Source organism: Bombyx mori, chromosome 24 (genome assembly GCF_030269925.1).
Source record: "Bombyx mori chromosome 24, ASM3026992v2".
In the NCBI taxonomy this organism is placed as follows: Eukaryota; Metazoa; Arthropoda; class Insecta; order Lepidoptera; family Bombycidae; genus Bombyx; species Bombyx mori.
The window spans coordinates 9,732,606-9,759,137 of record NC_085130.1 but is presented as its reverse complement, the minus strand read 5'-3'; the positions used below and the strand labels follow the sequence as shown (position 1 = coordinate 9,759,137).

The 26,532-nt window shown below is 41.0% G+C and overlaps 2 protein-coding genes across 3 annotated transcripts; one reads left to right on the top strand and one right to left on the bottom strand.

The window, feature by feature from the left end:
- Positions 1 to 1,583: 1,583 nt before the first annotated feature.
- Cdk9 (cyclin dependent kinase 9) lies at positions 1,584 to 6,761 on the bottom strand. Its single transcript, NM_001173152.2, has 5 exons — positions 6,077 to 6,761; positions 5,447 to 5,532; positions 4,760 to 4,897; positions 4,065 to 4,144; positions 1,584 to 1,791 (listed from the first exon to the last, which is right to left on the bottom strand). The coding sequence occupies exons 1-5, from the start codon at positions 6,759 to 6,761 to the stop codon at positions 1,584 to 1,586; spliced, it is 1,197 nt and encodes a 398-aa protein (NP_001166623.2).
- Positions 6,762 to 7,756: 995 nt separating this feature from the next.
- LOC101736713 (sorting nexin-30) lies at positions 7,757 to 25,665 on the top strand. Of its 2 annotated transcripts, XR_009976467.1 has the most exons (11): positions 7,757 to 7,881; positions 9,359 to 9,498; positions 10,136 to 10,255; positions 10,824 to 10,965; positions 11,977 to 12,059; positions 12,849 to 12,940; positions 14,510 to 14,638; positions 15,476 to 15,687; positions 16,829 to 16,874; positions 18,762 to 24,301; positions 24,593 to 25,665. XR_009976467.1 is itself a non-coding variant. In XM_038019747.2 (10 exons), the coding sequence occupies exons 2-10, from the start codon at positions 9,364 to 9,366 to the stop codon at positions 19,060 to 19,062; spliced, it is 1,260 nt and encodes a 419-aa protein (XP_037875675.1). In that variant the 5' UTR covers positions 7,757 to 7,881; positions 9,359 to 9,363; the 3' UTR covers positions 19,063 to 25,665. The 2 variants fall into 2 exon arrangements, 1 of the variants encoding a protein (XP_037875675.1); XM_038019747.2 differs by having other exon boundaries at positions 18,762 to 25,665.
- The last annotated feature ends 867 nt before the right edge of the window (positions 25,666 to 26,532 follow it).

Below are 26,532 nucleotides of genomic sequence, written 5' to 3'. Positions count from 1 at the left end.
AGAACTAGGCAGGGTGGTGGTACCTACCCGTACGGATTCACAAGAGGTCCTACCACCAGTAATATAAATATACAGACGTTTGTTAGTTACAATATTCGGACAAGCTGTATGCAAACGTTCGTGAGTGGAGGGCGACTCGTGACACTTACCAACAAGTGGGTCGTGAGCTCACCCACCCATCTCGTGTTATTTTATTTAATCAGGAAGCTTAATTCGACCCTGTCATAACCCGGATAGTAATAGTAGTTCTGTTTTTCCAACCGAATAGGCAAAGGTATCATACAGCCTCATCTTTTATATTCTTTTTTTTAAATGAAAAATGATAATATGAAGTTGGCATAAATTAGATGAAATGAGATCAGATGATATGGGATGAAATATAATCTCAGTAAAATAGTAGTTATTTACTAAGAGTTTCAGTGGACTTTTTGGAGGATCTGAGAAGCTACATCCAGCGGATTTGTTTCATTTTCCCACATTTGTGCACTTTCACAGATATTAAACAGTTAATAGACCACCATTATTTCACATTTAAATCTGAAGAAACACTAAATAGACAAAATAAAAAAAACACACAACTTCACTCCTCGCGTTCCAGAGTCCATAACCCAGATGAAGAGAAATCGTTGTTGGTGTTTTTCTACTATCAATGGCAAAGGATTTCTTATAAGTTAATATATTCCGACTTCAAGAACAATCCCTTTTATCTTGTACAAAATAATTTCCATTGAACATAATAACATAATTAACCTCAAATAGCAGTCCGCTTGAAACATTGGCTCCTAAATAGTCAGAGGTATTCACATATTATGTGCATATTATTTTAAAGTAATTTGAAATCATGGGGTGAAAGATTATTTGGTTTAAGCAACATTTTTGCAACTTCACCAGTCATTTAAAGGATAAAATATTAAAAAAAGCTTCTTCAACTATTTGAATGCAGTAAACATAATTGAAGTTCAATTAAAAATATCGAACTGTTAATACTAATCCTATCCCATTAATAAACGCGAAAGTTTGTAAGAATGTATGTTTGCTTGTTACTCTTTCACGCAATTATATGGATTGTTAAGTTGTTACTGGAGCCCATAGACAGCTACAACGTAAATGCCGCCATCGACCTCGAGACACGAGTTCTAAGGTCTCAGTATAGTTACAACGGCTGCCCCGCCCTTCAAACCGAAACGCATTACTGCTTCACGGCAGAAATAGGCAGGGCGGTGGTACCTACCCGCGCGGACTCACAAGACGACCACCGGTACAAAGTAAACCAGTAAAATTACAAAGATAAATGTTGGTAAAAAAAAATTTTCCTACCTAAGCTGATAGCCTTGATAGGCTATATCAGCGTAACCTTAACTAGTAGGTGAGCTCACGGGGCTCAAACTTGACGAGTCGCTTAAACTAAATAACCTTTTACCCCTCAATATGTTTTCTACTCGCCACGTGTCTCCCAACACCAAACCCAACGACCTCAACTCCCAACATCAGAGTCATAAAGCGCCTTTACATCCTCACCGAGGCTCTGGTGGCGTCTGGTCGTGCTTGTGCCGGTGTCGCTGGCGGCGGCAAGTGGTCGCGGCTCAGAACACGCGGTCCTGGTAGCCGGAGTCGAGGGGCGGCTTGGCGGGCGGCGCGGCGTGGTGGTGGTGGCGCAGGTGGGCGGGGCGCCGCGGGGGCGCCAGGTACTCGAACATGCTCTGCGTGTGCTGCGCGAGCATGTTGCCGAGGTCGCACGGCATGGGGTCCGTCCAGAAGAAGTCGTGGTTAAGGGCCGTGTCCGCGTCATAGCTGCAACCAAACAACAAGAGCTTAGCCCGACAACAAACATTATACCTAGTCAGGTCATAAATTCTGTCACATGTTTAATGTAAAATAATTGAAACAAGTTTATTCATTATGTAACCATTCATATACCAAAATTAACTTAACAAAACATAGATTCTTATGACACTAAAGTTTATTCAAAATGACCTCCGTGATTTTGAATACAGGCCTTCAATCTGCGCGGCCAGTCGTCTATCGCAGCACGAACGAGGTCCATGTCAATATCGGCGGCTGCCTTAATCAAGGATGTCTTGAGTGACTCCAAATTGGGATGAGGCTTTGAGCACGCCTTTTCCTCCAAGTGTTGCCATATCTTGTAATCTAACGGATTCAAATCTGGACTGGAGGAGGGCCAGTCTTCGTGCCGGATGAAGTCGATTTCACGCGCCGCCAGCCAGTCTTGTGTGCTCTTCGCTCTATGAGCTGGCGCCGAATCTTGTTGGAATACCCAGTGCCTGTTATTGAACATGGTATGAGAAACAGGTTCCACAGGGTTCGTCAGGACTGTATTTTGATACACAACTGCATTCGTTTTTACACCTTTCGCACAAAAATGTACCTCTGTTAAGCCCCAATAAGAAACTCCCAACCATACCATGAGCGAGGATGGAAAATGACCTCGTTGGACATGCGGAATACGGTTGCTCGCTTCTTCACTACTGTGTGCGTACACCTTATCATTTTGTTTGTTGTAGCTCTCTTCTACGGTAAAAAATTTTTCATCCGAAAAAAGAATTCCCGATATTTTTTTCCCGCGTACCGTTTCAACAAAGCGCGGCATCTCTTCAGTCTCAGGTCCATTAGACGAGCATTCAAACGATGTCCTGTTTTTCTTCGATATGCCCGAAGCCCTAAGTCTTCATTTAACACCCTTTTCACCGTGGTTCTGCTTAACCCCATCTGAAGGGCCAACAGTTTCTGCTTACGTTTGGGATTTCTTTGAATTCACGCCTTCACAGCTTTTATCACTGCTGGATTCCTAACAGACCGAGGGCGACCACTTCTTGACCTGTCATCTACACTAGAGTCTTCATTATATCGTTTGATGGTACGATAAACGAATCTTTTGGTTATATTCAAATTTTTCAGTATGTTAAAAATTTGAATTGGCGCGTAACCGCAACGATGCAACGCAATAACTGCAACACGGTCTTCTTTAGGCGTCCACTCCATATTTAACAATGAGTAAAATTCTAAAAGTATACATTTTTATTTTCATGAACAATTCGAAATTCGAATTCAATAAACTTTTTTGTGGCCAGCATTCTAAAAGAAAAGTTTTTACTGTGTGACAATACTTATGACCTGACAAGGTATATACCGTCTTCGCATTAAAAGTGCACAATTTCCTAAAATATTCGAAATTGAGTTAATATACGTAAACATTTAGTATCACCAGCATTTTTCTCAAAAGAGGGTAGTCGTTTTTTTTTTTTAGTTTACCTATATTTTGATTACTATTAACAAAATTAATACATAATTTTATCTTAATGTAAAGACAGATAACGTGAACGGAAAAAAAAATTTTTGCAAAGATGATTAATATTAAAAACTAGCTGACCCGGCAGACTTTGTAGTGCCTCAATCTATAATTAAAAGACCTAAACTTTTGTATAAAATAAACTTAAACAAAATGAATCCGTCCGACGGGGGACGCATCAAAGAAAAAAACAAATTTGTTATTTTTATTTAATTCCGAGCATTTTCATATTTATTTACCTTTTAAACCTTCTCTGGACTTCCACGAATAATTCAAGACCAAAATTAGCCAAATCGGTCAAGCCGTTCTCGAGTTTTAGCGAGACTAACGAACAGCAATTCATTTATATATATAGATATAGAATAGATTGAGTTAATATGCGGAATCATTTGATACAAGCGAATATACCATCCCATTTTTGTTTTGTTTTTTTATTACTTAGACGGCTGAACGAACTCACAGCCCACCTGGTCTTAAGTGCTTACTGGAGCCAATAGACATCTACAACGTAAATGCACCACCCACCTTAAGATATAAGTTCTAAGGTCTCAGTATAGTTACAACGGCTGTCCCACCCTTCAAACCAAAACGCATTACTGCTTCACGACAGAAATAGGCAGGATGGTGGTACCTACCCGTGCGGACTCACAAGAGGTCCTTTCACCGGTAAAACCAGTTTCTTGTCTATCAACAATTAACATTAATAGAATAAATTCCTTGTAGAAATTGTAAGCTGGAAGTAAACTATTATACATACCGCTTGGCAGGATCTAACTGCAGCAGTTTGTCCAATAAGTCACAGCCGTAGGGATCCTTCACATATGGTTTCAGTCTTTCCTGTGTTTATATACAAATCTTAATTAGTATATAAGAGATGCTGGAATGAATATATACAGTATGCAGTGAAGAGAGAGCGGCATAGATGGGAAAATAAGTACACATATTGTTAAATGCCCACTGGACCAAACATCAAAATGTTCTCGACGCCCATCATGAGATATGAGATCTGAGTCTCAATAGTATTATTGCAGTGTGTGTTATGCAGTGTGCAGTGCAATAATAAACCGGCTGTTATTATGTATGTTCGTTTCTTTGCTCCTATATTCCGATATAACAATTATATAATGGCTGACAATGCTTTTGGTGGCTACGGTGATACAGAAATAAAATAACTAGTTGACAGTAGGCAAAAATACTTATTGTTTTTGTAAGAAAATATGTAATGAACTATGAAATGTTGACTTATGAGGCAGTGTGTTGAGCCTTGACCTTAAATATCATCTTGGAATGTGTGTTATCGGCCAAAGATAAAAAAAAAACTTTTTTTTTTTTCAAAAATGATTATGTCTTATTTCCACACTGCAATTGAGTACATAGGTACCCTGATTCTGACCAAACAGTCTTACTAAGCCAATAGATATAAAAATCTCAATGATTAAATTCCATATTCACCTTGACTTTCCTCTTTTGACCCTTTGGCAACTCCATTTTGTTGTAAAGATCCAAGTTCTCCACTCCGGGCCAGACATCAGGTGTACAGGAACCGCACAGCTGCGATATTAATATCAGCTGCTGCTGTTCTGTCGGACCCTGAAATATTACATTTCTAATCAAAGATCCATGGTAGACAAGAATTTTTTTTTTAACTGCTGATCTGTGGTGTATCGTCTGTCTTTCTGGAGCCTCAGCCTCTTAGTCTGTCATTTCTAAAACTATTCTATACATATTCTAAAAATAATAACATAAATATCTACAGAATATACAATTACAATAAAATTTATCAATTTGAAAAGAAATAATTCGTAGATTTTGTGACTCATTGTAAACCTTTATCTATGAACATCATTGAACCAATAAGTCTATCCAATAATACTCCATTAAATTTGGGGTTTATGGCATATAATTTGTGATCATTATAAAATTGCAAGTTTATTATTGAATAAACTCAATAGAGGGTTTGGTATTTTATGCTTTCCCATTACAAGAGCAGTGATTTTTGACTAGATAACACAAAAACTTATTACTGCATTTTTAAGCAAGGGCCCTGCATCTATTTCCTTTGACTAGATTTGCAAAAAAAACTAGATTAAACTGTAAAAGTAGTTTTAATCAGGTCGGTATCTTTGAAAAGTTTCAAACCTGCATGATCGGGGAGCGAGTCCACATTTCAGCCATGATACATCCGGCTCCCCACATGTCCACTGGTGGACCGTAGTTACGGTCACCTTTAATTAAATAAGGCATGTTAAAGCTGATACAACACACCACAGCTCATTTTTCATATATTTTTCTAAATGAGCAGACAAAGACAACTCACTATTACATGTTATTAAATGTTAGTTATAAGTTATTCAAAATCACTCCCACTATGAAAGATAACATAACACTTGTCTCCTTTAAACTAAAATGTATGACTGCTTCGATGCTTTAGATAAAAAAAAAAATGTTCTTGTAGGCAGATGAGCAGAAGGCTCATCTGATGGTGAGTGGTTGTAGCTTATGAACGTCAGCAATACTAGGAGCAAAGCCAAGCCGTTGCCTACCGTGAAGTACTCTCCACAAGCCTCGTTTGAAGAAAGACATGACGACAGACAGGCTCTCGGGAAACATCATGGAGGGGAGCTTACTTCAAGGCCTTACTACTTAGCAACAGGAGTTAGTAGAATAATGGTGCCCACTCATCCAAGCTCAATTTGTCTTATTACCAGAAATTATGGTTTACATAAAAAAACACTGTTCATTAATAAATAATATGTTTTAAAAACTCACCTAACAGCAATTCTGGAGGCCTATACCACAAAGTAACAACACGATTAGTATATTTATTGGCTTGTCCAGACTTTGCGACGCTGAATGCTCGAGCAAGTCCAAAGTCAGCCAGTTTTAATGTTCCATTCTTTGTTATTAGTACATTGGCAGCCTTCATGTCTCTGTGGAGTATTTTGTTGCTGTGTATGTAATAAAGTCCGTTCAGTAATTGTTGCATGACTTTTTTTATTTCGCCGAGACTGAACTTAACATTCACGTTCGATAGCAGGCCAGCTAGATCGTGTTCGCAGAAGTCGAACACCAAATAGAAAGTGGAACGGTATTTATTGTGAACCGTAGCCTTCGTGCGGCATATTTCTATCAAGTTTACAACGTTTTCGTGTTTTAAGAGCTGCAAGATCTTTATTTCCCGCAGGGCCGTGATCGGGAAACCCTCTTTTTCATTGTCCATTAAGACTTTTTTCATGGCAACAAACTTTTTGCTACTGTTTCTCGCGCGCGCTTTGAACACTTCACCGAATGTTCCTTGTCCGATTTTAGCTACTTTTTCGTATTTGGAAGACTCGTCGCAGAAGGGAAAGTCGAATTCCTCTATGTATTTCTCCTTTTCCCTCATGTTTAATATAGTTGAAGTTGTGCTTAAAACTGGTTGCGTGGGCTCCCGCGGAGCACTTACGCTTTGCATTTTGGACGTAATTTTGGCGGTTTTCAACGAACTTTTAGTATGAATATGATATTTTTAATTGTAGTGTAGACAAAGCTTTTAAAAAATTTCACATTAATTATGTTTTCACTTGGAAACGGCGAAATTTATTGATACCCTATCAGCAAAATCACAATAGGAAGAAGTGAAATGCAACACTGACTGAAGACTGTGACACTAATTAAAACGTCAACTGTCAATATCAATTTTTATTTTTTATTTATTGAATACGCAAAGAAAAGAGCCCAAATCAAAATGTTTTGTACCAAAGGCCAATGCCCGCCATATCTGTTGCTTAAAAAGTGAAGTAGAGTTAATTGAGGATTGGAATTAAATGAAATTAGATGTTGTTGATGGGCAGGTCCCCCTGCGCTGGTCAGACCAAATCCGTACCGCAAATACACTATCGTATTTGAGGTCATCTATAGCGTCGAGAATATATCGACGTATGGCGTAAGATAATCCACCGGAGAGATTCTGAAATCCCATAGAGGTCACGACCCACAGCATTGAAGATTTGGTCAATTGTCGGATGGCTAGAAATGAAACACACATTAAAACTTCGTAATTTAGTGGAAAAAGAAAATTTTGTAAGAACTTGAAAAGTCATACCCAGTGACTATTTCAAATATTTATGAGGTTTCGCATAGCGTTAAACGGTAAAATAGGCAGCGGTTATTACATATATTTTGGACTAAAACACTACCTATTGATCTACTCAATTTAACTTGGCTGAAGTTGTAACGAAAAAGTTAATTTAACAATAAAGTAAACATCCATGGTTTTAAATAACTTTATTAAGATGGTATGTACTGCTTTTCTTTGAATGTTATTCAGGTTACCACAATTTCTGTTAAAACAAATTAATTAATTTACAGTGTTTCTAAAATAAATGAAAATACAAAAAATCGACTAAAACGAAAGTATTGCTTGTAAGACATCTAAAATTGGTAAACTGTGAGTTTATAGGTTTTGATGTCAATGACCCTTAAACGTTGACATGAAAACGAATAAAGAGAAACGTCAATGTGTCATCGGAATTGATTTTTGTTTTTGTTACAAAAAGTTACACATTCACAACAATAGTAAAAGACGCTTCGAGGTAAATAACGCAATATTATACTAAAATTTGAATAAACTAAACATTAATTGAGTTTAATTGAGTTTAATACCTAGGCGCTTCGTGACAGAATTACTAAAGTAGGCCGACAAAAAGTGATTTCTTAAAAAAGTTTTATAAATTCTTTCTATCACTGCGTGTGCCGCTGATAAAACTATATGGACTAATACGAACACTAGTTATACGCCCATTTAAATTTACTGTAAATATATTTGAATAACTTTGGCGTATTATATTATTAATTAGAGATTAGTTATTAGATTAGTATTAGAGAAAATATTAGATTAGACTTTGATAATATTTATTATGTATATGTATTTATTGAAGTACGAGTATTTGTATCTATAAATATTATGTATGTTATATATACATATATTACTATGTTTAAGTTATATCACTATCACACTACACCTAACAAGGTTCATCTCTGCACCCTCCTAAGGTAGGTTGTCAGAGAATGCCTATGGCTTTAAGTCCGCCTTTATAAGTATATAAAGTTATAAATATATATTAATTCACGACACTCTTTCGATTTGTTACTGCCTCAAGAATAGCATCTAATTAGTACCTTCAAGTTTACGAGTTGTCTTAGAGGGTCTGTAAAGATAAACAATCTTACCTTTTTTACCATAGCTATCAAAGATGGCCTGTCTGGCATAAAACCTGGTAGTACTACTGCTGCCCAGAGGAACTAACTAGCTTTGGCAGCCATAACCACATTTCAGTTTCATAATAATAATTCATAGAATAGAATTTCAGAAACAAAACATGTAAACTAATTTAACAATTTTCCTTAATAGGACACTTATAACATCTACTAACTAGTTATTAACTATTAAATGAATTGAATTTATCCTAAATTCTGATCAATTTTCGATAGATTAAATATTAAAATTAATACTTTTATGTTTGGTGTGTAAATTATCTTGAAATATTCTTGTAATTAAATATTTAATTTTTTAATTTTTCGTGACACAAAAGTTTGTTTAAAAAATCCTTCCTTAAATAGCTGCTATACAACATTTTCGGAAATTACTGTCAAAGGCCCAGGAGATTTCTATAAATAAATCACATTCAATAAACAAATTATTATTTTTTAAATTTATTCTGATTTTCCAACAAATGATACACTGATTATGAAAATTGTTAAAAAGGTAACAAATAGTTCTTATCATTCTATACTCCCTCAATTGCAGGAAAATACATAGTAAAAATAACAATTATGCTCTAGCAGTGTAAATCACACAAAAATATAAACCGGCCAATAAAAATTAAAACAATAAAAACTTTATGGAGTTAAAAATTTTAAAATTAGCTCAAATAAAAAGAACAATATATAGATATATTATATTTCATTTGAAATCCATAGGCCTACAAAATAAATAAAAAATTGTAAAAAAAAAAACTGTTATCATTTGTTATTCAAAATAATGATGTAATGAAAATCTGAATATTCCAGACAAAATGGCCAGTGAAAGCAGTTCAGCAATGCTGGACATGACAGATGCTGACTCCGACGATATGGACATGCCGACTCTCATGGACGATCAGGAGCCATCACCGCTCATCATGGAGCACGGCTATGACATTGCAATTAAGGCAAGTACACCCAAATTGATTTTACAGTCCTGTTTTTAGCTACTTGATGGCTTATATGTTGATGCCAATACATACATTATTGCCATGATAAGTATTTCTTATTATATATACTCTTATACAGGGTGTCCCAGAAAGAATGGATAATCCTGAAACCCCTCATAGTAGAGCTATTGGGGACTCAAAATAAAACAATAAAAAAAATATTTCTTATGTAGTACCCAAATTAAAAATAAAGAAAAAATACCAAATTTCGTTCAGATTAACTTTTATAAAAAATTACACTAGCTACTCATAGGTTTTTTTTTATAGCTTTGATGCGTGGACGAGCTCACGGCCCACCTTAACTGGTTACGGGAGCCCATAGACATCTACAACATAAATGCGCCACCCACCTTGAGATTTAAGTTCTAAGGTCTCGTTATAGTTACAACGGCTGCCCCAGCCTTCAAACCGAAACGCATTACTGCTTCACGACAGAAATAGGCGGGGTGGTGGTACCTACCGGTGCGGACTCACAAGAGGTCCTACCACCGGTAAAAACTGCTGAAAAGCAGCTACAAAATTTTATTTAGAATTAGATTAGACAGCGTTTTACGGAATATGTTATGGTGTGTTGACTCGTGGCTTGGTGTTGCAGGTCGATGCCCCCATAAAACAGCTGTCGACCCTCGAGACGTATGTGACGTACCGGGTGCGTTGCGTGTGCGCGCGGTGGCCGACCCCGCCCAGCGTGAGACGACGGTACAATCACTTTAAGGTTAGCCTGATTCATGCATCCGATGTCTCAAGCTAGTGTGAAGAACTCTCATATTATGTCTCATATTTTTCAATGAGATTTGTATATATATTTTTTCCTATCTATGCTGATAGCCTTGAGAGACTATATATCAACGTTACCGGACAAGTAGATGAGCTCACGGGGCTCAAACCTGGCGAAGTTGCTAATGCTGACCCTAGCAAGAGCAGTGCTTTGCAGAATCTACCACCGGATCGGAAACGTGACCCACTAAGAAGATCCCGCGAAAAACTCAGTGGGCTGTGCCTGTGGGGTAATTTATTCGCCGAACCCTTCGTCGCAAGCGGTGGGTTTGACGAGAACGATGGTCTGTGGTGATGATGTCAGTGGATCGGGAGGATCCGTAATGACGTATTTTGGGCGACGTCGACTGTTTACCATTCGGTCTGCAGGATTGGGAATGATTTGTATAGAGATCTCAGCGCCACCTAGTAGACCTGACGAACAAGCGACGGAGCACTCACGACCACAGTCGAGGTCAGCATGCTCTGGGTAGTTCAGATCGCGTGCAGGGCGTGGCGGCTTGCAGGTGCTGCACAAGCGGCTGTCGGCGGCGCACCCCCTCACCGCGGCGCCCCCCGCGCCCCCGCTGCACTCCGCGCGCCAGCAGCTCGACAGATACTCGGCGTCGTTTGTCGCCATAAGGACCTTAGCCCTCAACGCGTTTCTAGGTGAGGAGACAATGATAAAGGATATTATAAGGATATTAAAACTATAGAGGATAGAAGTAGGGGAACACCAGCTCAGTGTTTTAAAAAGCGTCCGGTGTAAGGGAGTAAATTAGGTGGCGCCACAGGAGCAGCAAGTGGAGAGGTTAAAAAACAGCGCCATAAGCTACTACAGTTCACTTCAACCTGCGCGCACCTCTGTTTAAAACTGTTATATTCATATAATTCCCCCTTCCTACACTAGCGCTATGTCGGTGAGTGTTCCAACAACAACGCGCTGCTTACAGACGGACACTTTATCAACTTGTCCCCTATACAAGATGACGCTCATTACATTCATACTACCTGGTCTGACTGTGGTCATCCACAGTGCGTTTCCAGAAATATTTTTTGCCACGTACCGTCCGGCTTTGGAATGAGCTCCCCTCCACGATGTTTCTCGAGCGCTATGACGTGTCCTTCTTTAAACGGGGCTTGTAGTGAGTACTCAACGGTAGGCAGCGGCTTGGCTCTGCCCCTCGCATTGCTGAAGTCCATGGGCGACGGTAACCACTCACCATCAGGTGGGCCGTATGCTCGTCTGCCTACAAGGGCAATAAAAAAAATATCTACCCTCCCAATTCCCCCTTCAAACTTGAATTAATAACAGTTTCCCGGTAAAACTTAGCAGCTTGGTGTTATTTATTTATTCATTCAGGACACACCAACAGCAATACACACAAAACATCCAAGCTTAAAATTAACTTGTATAAATTTAAGTACTGATATGTAAGCCAGGTACAGGCATGTACAACAATCTCTTTTAACAACACTATGACATGTTACAGCAATTTTACAAGCTAGGGAAAAATAGGTTAAATTTAAATGTTAAAGAATTTAAGAAGTTATCAAGTAATAGACGTTAGAGGCAAACAAATATCTACTTTATGTACTGTTGTTACGGTCGCAACTTGCATGTCAGACGTCTAGTCGCGATAGATACGTCTCAGCCTGACTGTACCTGGTTGCCAACAGATCGCATCGCCAAACATCCGATCCTGACACACAGCGAAGACTTCAGATTGTTTCTGACCACGCCAGATGAGGAAATCGATAAGGTGAGGAGGGGAGGGGGGGGATTTGCGGCTGGGGGGACAGGGGCGTACGGCCCCCAGGCCTCTGGGACTCTACTTGGGTACTGGAAGAGCTATGCACATGCTCTTTTTTAATATGCTTTCATTAGCTTCAGACGTATGTATGTCAGTATGTAACGGAATCTTTGGACTTGATTTGGACCCCCTTCAAAACGTCGGATTAACTCGAAATTTGGCATACTTATTAAGGATCGATGACAATTCAATATTTAAAAAAAAATTGAAAAAATAAATAATAGTTTTAAAAAACTAAAAAAATACGCTTTTATAGAAAATCCAACTAAAAAATAGAAAATAAATTTTAATAAATTTGAATTAAAAATAGTGTAAGAAAAAATTATTTTATTGGGGGGGCAGCGTGGGGAGCTTTTCAGGTTAATATCCTAATATATTAGGATTTCAATTTGGGACACGTCATCGAACGAGGATACCTGTACTCCTCCCCTCCCCTGACTCTGGGAGCCGGCGATTGATATACACAATTATATACATATAAATATAATATGTGAATATTAAAGACCCATACAGCAGACACATTTACCCATCACAGAAATGTTTGGCTGATGTGAGAATTGAAACGACGACATTCAACCCTGACTACTGACAATACCAGTCCTGCATCAGCTCTACCGGTTCTCGGATTTGGAATCCACTATGATTCGCAGTAAACTGCGGGGGGTTGCGGTAGGGGGGGTAGTGGTGCGAACCCACAGAATCGACCCTTCATTGTTGCAGTAAATATGTTGTCGACAGGTGTTCCGGAGTGAGAATAACGCGTTGAATCTGTGGGGGCTGGGCAGCGCGCTAGCGTACGGTGGGGACGGGCGTCACTCCAACGGAGTCCGGTGAGGGCGGCTGACGTCACTTGTTACCAATAATATCTGCAGGTCCTTGTTACGTGGAGCCGTCCGACGCAGCGGCCCCCACGGTCCCCCCACTCCCCTGCCCTTTATTGTTTAGATGGGGGCTAGCTCACAGCCTACCCGGTGTCAAGTGGTTACCGGAGCCCATAGACATCTACAACGTAAATACCGTATATACGCCATTGTATGTACGCCAAGGAAAAAAATCCGGTGCCGAATTTTCAAGAGCCACTCAGAATCGATAAAACATAACGCATAAAACAAAAACCATATTTATTTTTTCCTGTCCACCTTTTGGTGGACCGCGTGGTCACCCTAGGTCGTAAAGAAAACAACGAAATAAAATGCTTAGCGCGGCACCCAAAAATGAACCATACACGCATAGTGAGGAGATCGCCGGGTATTCACTGGTGGTAGGACGTCTTGTGAGTCCTTACGGGTAGGCACCACCGCCCTGCCTATTTCTGCCGCGAAGCAGTAATGCGTTTCGGTTTGAAGGGCGGGGCAGCCGCTGTAACTATACTGAGACCTTAGAACTTATGTCTCGAGGTGGGTAGCGCATTTACGTTGTAGATGACTAAGGGCTCCAGTAACCACTTGTAGCGAGCCTGAGTGCGGCCCTGCGCTAAAGCATCGCACTATATATAATATTCGACGGTACTCGCAAAATGTTTTTCATTCGGTTGAGTTCGAGATAAATATACGCTGGGTGCTCCGCTATTAACATTTGTATTTGATCACTCTTTAATCTATATATATATAAAAGAAAGTCGTGTTAGTTACACCATTTATAACTCAAGAACGGCTTTTTTTATTTTTTATTGCTTAGATGAGTGGCTCACAGCCCACCTGGTGTTAAGTGATTACTGGAGCCCATAGACATCTACAACGTAAATGCGCCACCCACCTTGAGATATAAGTTCTAAGGTCTCAATTATAGTTACAACGGCTGCCCCACCCTTCAAACCGAAACGCATTACTGCTTCGCGGCAGAAATAGGCAGGGCGGTGGTGCCTACCCGTGCGAACTCACAAGAGGTCCTACCACCAGTAATTACGCAAATTATAATTTTGAACTGATTTGGCTGAAAGTTGGTGAGGAGGTAGCTTAGAGCCAGGAGAAGGACATAGGATACTGTTTATCACATTCCCGTGGGACGTGACATAAAACGTGGTATAACAAAACGCAACTGATATGGAATAACAAAACGCAACTGACAGCTAAACGTTCTATGGTTAAATTTTGAAGTTGACCGGTTGATAGTGTTTGAAACAAACCGTGTGGCGGAAGAAAGCTCGCCGGGTCCGCTAGTTAAATATAAAATTGTAATTGGTGGTATCGTTTCACTGCAACAAAACGACAGTTGGTGCCACACACTTAACACCAGGTGGGCTGTGAGCTCGTCCACCCACCTGAGCATTAAAAAAAAAACATTTCCAAGATATAGGGTAGCTATCGGTACGTCAGGTACCGGACCCCCATCGTGATATAAGATGCCCCTTCACGGTCCCCCCCGGTCTATTTATTGTGTCCCCCTCGTTTCTCTTGCAGAGTAAAAGATCCAGAGTTTTCATCGGCAGTCGACTACCTGAACGCTCTACAAGACAAGCTGGCCACCCTCTGTGATCTGACCACGAAACTATACAGGGGGACCGCCGCCCTCGCCGCCGAGTACTCGAGGTACGTGCCCCGGGACACACGGACAGACCACACTTGGACCTGGTCATATTACCAATGGTGGACGAGCTCACAGCCCACCTGGTGTTAAGCGGTTACTGGAGCCCATAGATATCTACAGCGTAAATGTGCCTTGAGAGATATAAGTTCTAAGGTCTCAGTATAGTTAAAACGGCTGCCCCGCCCTTCAAACCGAAACGCATTACTGCTTCACGGCAGAAATAGGAGGGGTGTCCATGAAAAAATTTAAAATTGTTTTCTTTTCCTTCTTATTGGAAGCAAAAATACTGGCGTCCGGAACCCCGCGACCCTCAATGGAATTAAAGTAAGTGATACCGAACCCTCAAATCTGGGCACATAATGGCTGAGCAGCAAAACTGGAGAGATGGTGTTGCCGACTCAAGACTCTCAATAAAGGAATTTCAAAGGAACCGCCAGCACTGTTGATGTCCATAGGCGACGGTAACAATCCACCATCAGAATTGCCTTCGGTTTTTTTTTCCTACCCAAGCCGATGGCCTTGAGAGGCTATTTCAGCGTAATGTAGTTTAACTAGTAGGTGAGCTCACGGGGCTCAAACCTGACGATGTTGCTAACACGAACCCTAGCAAAAGCAGTGCTTCGCAGAATCTACCACCGGATCTGAAACGCGACCAACTGAGAAGATCCGGCGAGAAACTCAGTGGGCTGTGTCTGTGGGTTAATTTACTCGCCGAGCCCTTCGTCGCTTGCGACGGGTTCGACGAGAACGGTGACCGGTGCTTGAGGTACCTAGAAGCACCGTTAGTGGATCGAGAGGATCCGAAATGACGTGTAGCCTTTTGTATCTATCGACTCCAGCATGCAGCGCGTGTGCGACGTGTGGTCGACGCAGTGCGGGGCGCGGTGCGGGGGAACGCAGCGGGGCGTGCGGGGGGTGTCGGCGGGCGCGGGGGCGGCGGGGCAGGCGGCGGGGGGGCGGCCCTCCCCCTCCCACCGCGCCGTGCTGCCCCTGCTGGCCGCCTACGCCGCGGCCCAGGCCGATAAGATAAGGCAGCGGGACAGGATGCACGGTAGGTCTCGTCCCTCAGAACTCTTCGAGAGTAAAGTATCGTGTGTAACTTGTTCTTTAACTCTTAATTGGTCTCGAGTAGAACTTTAGGGCAATAACTTAATAGAATGTTTATTTATTTATTAAGTTGCACCAACAAAGTGATCATCAATAGAAAACATTGACAAATTGACAGTAAGTACATGGTAGATGTCACCTCAATTATAGGTGCAATAAAACGTGCATTAACAATAAAAATAAAATAAACAATTGTATAACTAAGATTTGATTACATTTGATTGATTGCTTAAGATTAATTTATATTTAATTGGGAAATGATCCGCGACAGATTTTTCCTGTAAGTTGTGAGACAATTAGAAAAAAACATCTATTTCATCACTTAAAATTAGTTCAGCGCAATCGGACAACTCCGATGGAACATTGACGGAGAGCGCGCTACCGTGGACATTATTGTAATCCCAAAGGATTCTGTTTAAGGGAGAGTAAGCACCTAAATTCGAACGATTGTTATTCTAAGTGAGCCCCTGGTCTGATCCTGAGTAGAACTTTTAGGTCAATAACTTTTATCCTAAAAGTGATCCCATAGACATTTTTATAATCGCACCGACGAGGTGACGGAGCGTTCCAAGAAAAATCGTATGAAATAAAGCTGGGAAAGGTTCCATGCGGTCCTCGGTGACGTAGGTCCTAGTGTCGCAAGGGAGAAATGGCAGTGGGGGACGCGTCGTACAAAGCACAGCCGCTGGGTAGGCCCCCCAGGGGGGACCGTGCCCTACGCATGCTGGCCCCTCCCACGGCGGATCTTGTGAAGGGATTCGCTGGTCTCTGCTAAAACTTTGACGGATGAACGAATAGACAGTCTTCCTGGTGTTAAGCGTCTATCGGAATCTATAAAGCTTGAGACAAGAGTTCTAAAGTCTCAATTGTAACAGTACAACGGCTGCCCCACTCTTCAAACCGAAACGCATTACTGCTTCACGGCAGAAATAAGCGGGGTGGTGGTACCCACCCGTGTGAACTTATAAGACGTCCTACCACCAGTAATTATGCAAATAATAATATTTGCGGGTTTGAACCCCGGCACGGTCGGACCTCAATACCCCTCCGACCTTATATCTATTGACGCTTGCGATGTTCGACAGCGGAATACGTGTCTGGGACGGACACCAGCGACGACCTGCAGAACAGGTGAGTGTCTCTTGTTCAATACGAAGCTTGTGACGTCACGGTCCACCTCCACCACGATATAAGGGTACTCGAGGTGGAAGTCTGTCGACGTCGCCCAAAACACGTCATCTCGGATCCTCCCGATTCACTAACGGTGCTTTTAGGTACTTCAAGCACCGGTCACCGTTCTCGTCGAACCCGTCGTTTGCGACGAAGGGCTCGACGAGTGAACTAACCCACAGACACAGCCCACTGAGTTTCTCGCCGGATCCGGATAGGAAAAAAAAAAAAGAAAGGAAGTCTGAATAGTATAGCGCAGCTTCGCGACGAGGACGGCGGGCTGGGGGAGGGGGGTTGGGGGTTCGCTGTCCCGGGACACACCTGGGACTACACCAGACGTGTTATAGCTGGTGCTCTTTAGATACAGGACTTAGCTCTAGACTTTTGTTGACGTAACCGAGAATCCCGTAGATAAAGGTGGATTTCACTAGCTGTGTAGAGAAACAAGGTGGGAGTCTTAATAGATTTGAATAATAATTGGTCCTACCCTCCAGATCTTCTTATTGCCCTTGTAGGCAGACGAGCATACGGCCCACCTGATGGTGAGTGGTTACCGTCGCCCATGGACTTCAGCAATGCCAGGGGCAGAGCCAAGCCGCTGTCTACCGCTAAGATCGGAAGGAAAACGGATTGAGGAGATGATATTGGTGCTACAACTTACTGTTGAGGAGCAGGAACAGTGGCGCCGGGACCCGGATAGGTACTTACGTATTATGCCACCGCAGCAAAAATTCATTCTTGTAGTACTAAAAAATGGGCCAAAAAGCAGCAAATAACAAGGAAATAAGGACACTAAAGATCTCGTCTTGCGTGTACAAACAACGAGGCGACTATAGATAAAAAACTTTTTCACTAGTGGTGGGACCTCTTGTGAGTCCGCACGTGTACCTACCCTACCCTAGGGTACCACCACCCTGCCTATTTCTGCCGTGAAGCAGTACTTTCGGATTGAAGGCTGGGGCAGCCGTTGTGACCAACTGAGACCTTAGAAAGTATATCTCAAGGTGGGTGGCGCATTTTTTTGGAGTTTACTCCTTTAGAATCGATTTACATATATAGGCCCGGGGTATGAAAATTATGGGGACCAAAATCGTACTAGCATGTCACACGAAATGCGTTATGCGCCTGATTGCGCATGTCACACGAAATGCGTTATCGCAGGTGACGCCGGGCTGCTGCGCCGGCAGTCCGCCACAAAGCCTCGTACTGATCGCGCGTTTCTCTCATTATTGTATTTTCATATATTTGTTAGTCGTTTGTTTTGTGTCTCGTTAATTTGTTAATAATCTGTAGTGTATCGTGTTGTCGTAATATAGAACTATTTCTCGTATTGTTTCGTTTAATTTTTTATATCCAGTAAACTCCAGTCGTGCGTCGGAGCGGACACACACACTTTTTTTTTTTTTATTGCTTAGATGGATGAACGAGCTCACGGCCCACCTGGTGTTAAGTGGTTACTGGAGCACATAGACATCTACAACGTAAATGCGCCACCCACCTTGAGATATAAGTTTTAAGATCTCAGTATAGTTACAACGGCTACCCTTCGAACCGAAACGCATTACTGCTTCACGGCGGAAATAGGCAAGGTGGTGGTACCTACCCGTGCGGACTCCCAAGAGGTCCTACCACCAGTAAAATATTACCATTTACGTTGTAGATGTCTATGGGCTCCAGTAACCACTTAACACCAGGTGAGCTGTGAGCTCGTCCACCCATCTAAACAATGATCGCTTTTTATTAGTTCATTATTTGAATTTTTGCTGCGGTGGCGTTAATACGTAAGTACAACCGGAGGTACACAAGATGCTGTGCTAATCGTACACAACTCTGATATTCCGCTTTCAGAGTCGAGGAGGCGACCGAGGCTCTGCGCAGTGAGCTCTGGTCGTGGACCGCCAAGACCCATCAGGACATCAAGGGCGTCCTGGCGTACATAGCCACCAGACAGGTGTCGGTGCTAGCGCAGTCGCTGCAGGGCTGGGAGCAGGCGCTCCGCGTGGCCACCGACACGAGCGTCCACCATTTGTTCCAGACGGTCTCCAAGAATGGCGTCCGCAACTTGTCCCCCACCACGTCGGCGGCCCCCCACGCGTCCCCCCAAGCGGACCCCCTGCGCCCCGACTCGCCCGACGGCACGGACACCTAACCCCTCCCCCTCGCTCCCTCCCGACAATAATACGATGCATATCCTCGTAGAAGCTAAATTCGAAAATTTTTAGGTAATTTAGAAAACTTAACCAGACTTGATCGTTTTTGTGTCACTTTGTTCCAATGAAACTCCTTCGAGTGTCAGACGACTCGCGCGTGGGCGGTGTCTATGTAACTAATTACTCGTATCGCTATAACTGCTAAACAAAATGTTCTTTTATTAACTACCAGCTGACCTGGCAGACTTCGTAGTGCCTCGATCGATAAATAAAAGACCTAAACTTTTGTATAAAATAAACTTAAAACAAACAAAAGGAATCCGTCCGACGGGGGACGCATCAAAGGAAAGAACAAAATTGTTATTTTTATTTAATTCCGAGCATTTGCATATTTATATCTACCTTCTAAACCTTCTCTGGACTTCCACGAATAATAATAATTCAAGACCAAAATTAGCCAAATCGGTCCAGCCGTTATCGAGTTTTAGCGAGACTAACGAACAGCAATTCATTTTTATATATGTTACCGGAAATGTATGAAATCAAGGAATTGTATACAAATCCTAGGAAATGTGTACAATTCCGATACTATTTAGGAAATGTATAAAATATTGTTTGAAAAACTATTTAATGCATAGATATCCTAGGAAATTTATAAATTTCCTCGGAATTGTATATAATTCCAATATCGTATTAGGAAATGTATAAAGTAAATTCTTTCTGTAATAAAACACGTTGTTATTAATATTTTTTTTATATAACACTTATTGAGACAATCGGGTAACAGTCATACCGTAAAATAATAATAATATATTCATATTATCTTACTAATTAAAACTTCTAAAATCAACTATCTATTAACTTTTAACGTATCACAAAATCAACTTATATTTATTCTTACAAAATCAAATTTTCATTTGGCAAGTAATCAGTCTGATAATTAAATAATTATAAATGTTAAAGTATAAAAGTAAATCTTTGTATGATAATACTTTGTCAGTTGATAATTAAATAATTATAAATGTCAAAGTATAAAAGTAAATCTTTGTATGATAATACTTTGTCAGTCCATATAGCTATTTATTTTTGCAGGGTAAGCTCGAATGGCATTTGGAAGTACATAATACTTTATTTTTAAAACACAGACATCTTGAAGTAGCACAGTTTTTCTTGCAAAGGCACTTCTTAAATCCCTGGCCGGTTCCAGTGGATTGCAAGTTGGCAACTGACCGTAGTGCAAGACTCGTCCCGCTGTCCCCGCGTACCCACCAATATCTTAAATGTTTTACATTTCCGATTGCTATTTAGGAAATGTATAGATTTCCTAGGAAATGTGTAATGTGTAAGTATAATATAACTTATTTCACACATTTCCGTGCGATTTTAGGAATTACATACATTTCCTAGGAATTGTATACAATGACGGATTACATACATTTCCGTTAACATATATATAAATAGAAGATAGATTGTAGCGGCCATAGATATGCCGTACTTGATATTGTTATTATATTTTGGACTTGAGAACTGATTTCAGTAAAATTCAAAGATGTTCGTTTTTTTAAAACCAGTTGGCGTGTGTATTCTGATTTTTTTTCCTACCTATTCTGAGAGCCTTGAGAGGCTATTTCAGCGGAACCTTAACTAGTAGGTGAGCTCACGGGACTCAAACCTGACGACGTTGCTAACACGAACCCTAGCAAGAGCTGTGCTTGGCAGAATCTACCACCGGATCGGAAGCGCGACCCACTGAGAAGATCCGGCGACAAACTCAGTGGGCTGTGTCTGTGGGTTAATTTACTCGTCGAGCCCTTCGTCCCAAGCGACGGGTTCGGCGAGAACGATGACCGGTGCTTGAGGTACCTAAAAGCACCGTTAGTGGATCGGGAGGATCCGAGATGACGTGTTTGGGGCGACGTCGACCGCTTTCCATTGTATTCTGAATCGTATAGTTTTATAGGATAGTGGGGGTCAGGGAACAATATTCTTATCCAATTGCATCCGCACAGTTTCTAGCGTCACACACAGCTCGATTCTAATTGGTAGCAAAAAAAATTACAAAAATACCAATAACTAAAAATACAAATGCAATAATTTCAAGGATCGAAATCCCCACCATGACAGATGTGTGAACCACTACTTATTATAAGGTACTTATCATACCGGTCCCTTAAGATATGATTCCCTGTACTATTGGCAATTGGAGATAAATATACACATTTACATATCGACGCTTGAAAGGCAAACGTGACTAAGCGACAATGCGTGAACTTTACAGTAGACTAATTTCAAGTTGAAATACCTGAAAACAAATTCTATTTTAACGAATCTAGCTGTAGGATTGAAATGATTTTAATAGACATAGAAAAAACATTTTTTTGCACATCGAATATGGTTATTGTCTATCATTTATGTACAAAGCAGTTATTGTTGCTTAGTCACGTTTGCCTTTCAAGCGTCGATATATACGTTTAAATACATCAATACTGCTTGTCTGATTTGCGAATCGAACCCACGTCCCTCGGCCCGGCGGTCACATGCACAAACCACTGCGCCGCCGAGTCGCCAAAGATGAGTTATCGAACAACTGAGCTGTGCCGGGAATTCCCCGAGACTTAAACAGTAGTATAGCACATTGTACCAGCAGATCAGGCGAAGCACTACTCTTGCTAGGGCTAGTATTAGCGGTAGGCAGCGGCTTGGCTCTGCCCCTGGCATTGCTGAAGTCCATGGGCGACGGTAACCACTCACCATCAGGTGGGCCGTATGCTCGTCTGCCTACAAGGGCAATAAAAAAAAAAAAAAAAATTGCCAGTACTGGGTGAGCTCACCTACAACATTAGGTGAAGCTAAATAGTCAAAGCTACAAGCATAAATCAACAAAAAAAAGTACCAACCGACCTCTATCCTTCAAGTGCCTCAATCGATCAATACATTTTGTTACATTGACATGCCAAGCAAAATTGATAGGTAATTCAAATTCTGGAAAAATTTAAATGTGTGTACATACATACATCGCGACAAACTGCATGTCTATTCTTCAATTTATTCATCATCCTCTCCGTTGTAATTCTAATGATGTGATCAATGGCGGATCCAGGGGGGGGGTCATGGGGGTCATGACCCCCCCCTGAGCTGGTTCCGGGACCTAGGTGGACCACATATTGAACATAATGATTTAAGGACACAATACTTAGTCTGGCCATAAATACTGTTACAATTAAAAATAAACAAAATATTACATTTGAATTTGGAATCTGTCATTTTTATATGATTGCTCATTGAGTTTTTTCATTTTGGCGCTAATACATTGTATAATATTTTGCGATATTAAAATGGAGTGGGGTGATAAAGAAAACCGAATCGCTGTGATTGCATTACGCAAAGTAGGAATGGAGCCAAAGGCAATTTTTAAAACTCTCCATACGCTTGGTATTAGTAAAATGTTTGTGTACCGGGCTATTAATAGGTGCAATGAGACCTCCTCTGTTTGTGACAGCAAAATATCTACCCGTCCACGTAGTGTTCGTACGAAAAAGGTGGTCAAAGCAGTAAGGGAAAGAATTCGAAGAAATCCTGTCCGAAATCAAAAGATTTTATCTCGGGAGATGAAGATAGCACCTAGAACCATGTCGCGTATTTTAAAAGATGACTTAAGACTTGCAGCCTATAAGAGACCTTTTTTTTTTTTCGCCGGATCGCCGGACTTCCGCCCTTCACTGGGGATGGAGGGCGGGGCATGTCGGAGTCGAACCGACTAAAACCTCCTGTCTCTCAACAACCAACGTCCAAACCTCGCATGAGACAAAACTCATGAAAAGGCAAAGGGGGGAAAGTGAAGCGTTTAGTGCGGAAAACATCTCTCCCATCACCCTCCACCTCGGGACGCCGGACTGGCGGTCGTCGGCGCCACGACCACCAGCCCTCTCGGTCGGCAGGCTATCCGAAGCCCGCCTAGATGGCGCCGGTTAGAATGGTCATATAAGAGACCTAGTGGTCATTTCTTAACTGATAATTTAAAAGAAAATGGGGGGTAAAATCGAAACAACTACTGAAACGGTACGCAAAGGAAGGTCATAGAAAAAATTTGTTTACGGATGAGAAATTTTTTTTACAATTGAGCAACATTTTAACAAACAAAATGACCGTATTTATGCTCAAAGCTCTAAGGAAGCTTCCCAATTAGTCGACAGAGTGCAACGTGGGCACTATACGACTTCAGTGATGGTTTGGTGGGGTATCAGCTATGAAGGAGTGACTGAGCCATACTTTTGTGAAAAAGGTATCAAAACATCGGCACAAGTGTATCAAGATACCATTCTTGAGAAGGTAGTGAAGCCTCTTAACAACACCATGTTCAATAATCAAGAATGGTCCTTCCAGCAAGACTCGGCGCCAGGTCATAAAGCTCGGTCTACGCAGTCTAGGTTGGAAACGAACGTTTCGGACTTCATCAGAGCTGAAGACTGACCGTCGTCTAGTCCCAATCTTAATCCGCTGGATTATGATTTATGGTCAGTTTTAGAGAGTACGGCTTGCTCTAAACGCCATGATAATTTGGAGTCCCTAAAACAATCCGCACGATTAGCAGTGAAAAATTTTTTCATGGAAAGAGTGCGTGCTTCTATTGATAACTGGCCTCAACGTTTAAAGGACTGTATTGCAGCCTATGGAGACCACTTCGAATAAGCTTTTTATACTTTAAATTGTTTTATATTTATGTATTAAACTAACACACTGTAAAAGTAATAAATGTTATTTGCAATAGAATTTTTTTTTCCTTTGTTTCAGTATTTATGGCAAGACTAGGTATATTGTTGCTCCTTATATTGCTCCTTAATTAATTTAATATAATATAATAACTTTGTATGATGGCAAATGTTTGGGAACGAACGCATCGAAAATTTGAATTTTACCGCGCCACACTCGCGCGCGCTTGTCGACTACGTAACGTCTAGCTAGGCCTAACCTCAAATTGAATCCTAACCTCAATCGGAATCGGAACGACTAAACTTCAACATATATGATATGAACATAGTTCTAAGTTAAAAAACTAAAATTTATTTATACCTTTCATATGCTTATAATAAAATACCTACTTTTTACTTGTATCTATTGTTATCAAAATTAAATTATAAGTTCTTGACTTGACCATGACTATGTGACCCCCTCCTGGCACCAAAGCTGGATCCGCCCTTGGATGTGATACTTTATATATCTCGTGGCGTGTATATCTAAGTCGGTGATCAGCAATTAATGTATAGCTGGGTACTCACCCAGCTGTGTAGCATGTAACGTAACAGTTACTGTATCAACCTGCAAGTGGGTACGGCTTGTCCACGGGCCACAGCGTATCTAGCTACGAGCTGCCATGAGCACACTGCGAGCCGCCTTTGTGCTCGCAGTGATACCGCCACTCGGCGGGTCACTGCGAGCTTGCTGCGCTCCTTCTGCGAGCGGCTCGCAGCGGGCTCGTGCCTACGTACTCACTGGATACTGTATCTGTTACGTTACGTGCTACATGGCTAGGTGAGTACCCAGCTTATTAATAAAATAATTACGATTTTTTTAATATCAAGTTTATTATTGTGATTAACTTGTCTAACGCAGCGACATATGAGAAATTGAACCGTATAAGTAATTTTATGTGTCTGGAGCCTGCAAATATTCTAGAATGCTTTAGATTTCTCCCTGTACTCTAGTGTGTACCTTGTACCGTACTGTGTAACTTGTACCGTACTGTGTAACTTGTACCGTACCTTGTATTGTACGGTATACATTGTACCGTACTGTGTATCATGTACCGTACTGTGTACCCTAACCCGTACTGTTTACCTTGTACCGTACTGTGTACCCTGTACAAAACTGTGTATCCCGTACCGTACTGTGTACCTTGTACCTTGTGTAGTCTGTAGTTTGCCTTGTAGTAAATGATGTTTTCCATAGCAGTGGTCCGGTATATCTGCTCCATCCAAAACGATGTCCTTTAGAATTATATATTCAGATCGGCTCTTCGTAAAGACGAAGTCATATTGATTCTAGTGTTGTAATTACATATTGTCTACGTTACGCTCTCTAGACAATAATATATTGTTTGTGGTAAAAATGTTCGGACATTTAGTTTTTCTAAGACTCAAATATCGGACATTCAGTATTCAGTATTACGCTATAGCATAAAATAAAATAATCGACTTCCATGATATGTTTGATTGTAGATTTTATTTTTATCTACAACCATCCGATTGTTTGGGAGAACGTTAGTAGGGTATTTGACACCGAATCTAAATCATACATTTATAAAAAAAATGTATTGTTTATATGGGTGGACGAGCTCACAGCCCACCTGGTGTTAAGTGGTTACTGGAGTCCATAGACATCTACAACGTAAATGCGCCACCCGCTTTGAGATATAAGTTCTAAGGTCTCAGCATAGTTACAACGGCTGCCCCGCCCTTCAAACCGAAACGCATTACTGCTTCACGGCACAAATAGGCGGGGTGTTGGTGCCTACCCGCGCGGACTCTCCAAACAATTACCAGCGATGTAATGTTGTAGAAGTATTTATTGTATTAAATTGTAATAGACATATTGTGACCTAAAAACTTCTGGTTTTATTTTAACCCTTTGCGCTAGAAAGATGATTCTCGCTCACCACTTGGTTTGGTGCGCGGAAATTTGATGCGCTGTGTAAATAGATTAAGTTACTTCATTTGGTGGTTGACATCTTGCTTATGGTATTTATATCTGTGTACCTAGTGCGAGTTTTTTAACGTTCTCGATAGCGTAAAAGTTAACTCAAATTTGTATGAAGTTGAAACGTTTGCCTACGTTTGCCGCTAGGGGCGCTGTTCCAACTGCATACAAATTTGAGTTAACTTTTACGCTATCGAGAACGTTAAATACTTCGCACAAACTCAAGACTATAGATAAATAAAATAAAATTGAACTGATTCTAACGATTATATTGTTATTTGAAGGCTGTCATTTCTAGTGTTGCCCCTTTATATATTGTACCAAGATCCGATCAGTACTTTCTGAGTTATCCTTGATAGTAGATACTAATATCTAATTGACTTCAATAACATTGATGATTTCAATTTGTTTTGTTGAGGTTGGATTTTTTTGTCAAATTTCAATTTTATTATTTGTAAGATTATTGATTAAGATTAGGAATGAGTGTGAATCAGAAGAAGTATGAAAGTAGTCCCGGTGAAGAGCGGACGGTTAGCGTGCTGTGGATATGTGATGCGTAGAGAGGAGACGCATGTGACCCAAAGTTGAGACCGATATCATGTCACATGTAAAAATCATCGATATTTTAAAATCATTTCATCATGTAATGACAACGACAAAAGCATCAATCATTACTTGAATGCACGCGAAGTCGCGAACTGTGATTCGGACGAGGCGTGGACGTCAATTGTAGCCAATAATTTGGCACAACACGTAAATATTAAATGGGTATATAA

Bases quoted from the DNA above. Each gene is read 5' to 3' on its own strand.
- Cdk9 (NM_001173152.2), bottom strand. From the start codon at position 6,761: ATGCAAAGCGTAAGTGCTCCGCGGGAGCCCACGCAACCAGTTTTAAGC. The intron at 4,898-5,446 runs GTTTGAAACTTT...GTAATATTTCAG, and splicing joins CTCGCTCCCCGATCATGCAG to GGTCCGACAGAACAGCAGCA. The intron at 1,792-4,064 runs GTATGTATAATA...GTTTGGTTGCAG, and splicing joins CAGTTAGATCCTGCCAAGCG to CTATGACGCGGACACGGCCC.
- LOC101736713 (XM_038019747.2), top strand. From the start codon at position 9,364: ATGGCCAGTGAAAGCAGTTCAGCAATGCTGGACATGACAGATGCTGAC. The intron at 10,256-10,823 runs GTTAGCCTGATT...GGCGGCTTGCAG, and splicing joins GACGGTACAATCACTTTAAG to GTGCTGCACAAGCGGCTGTC. The intron at 10,966-11,976 runs GTGAGGAGACAA...GGTTGCCAACAG, and splicing joins AGCCCTCAACGCGTTTCTAG to ATCGCATCGCCAAACATCCG.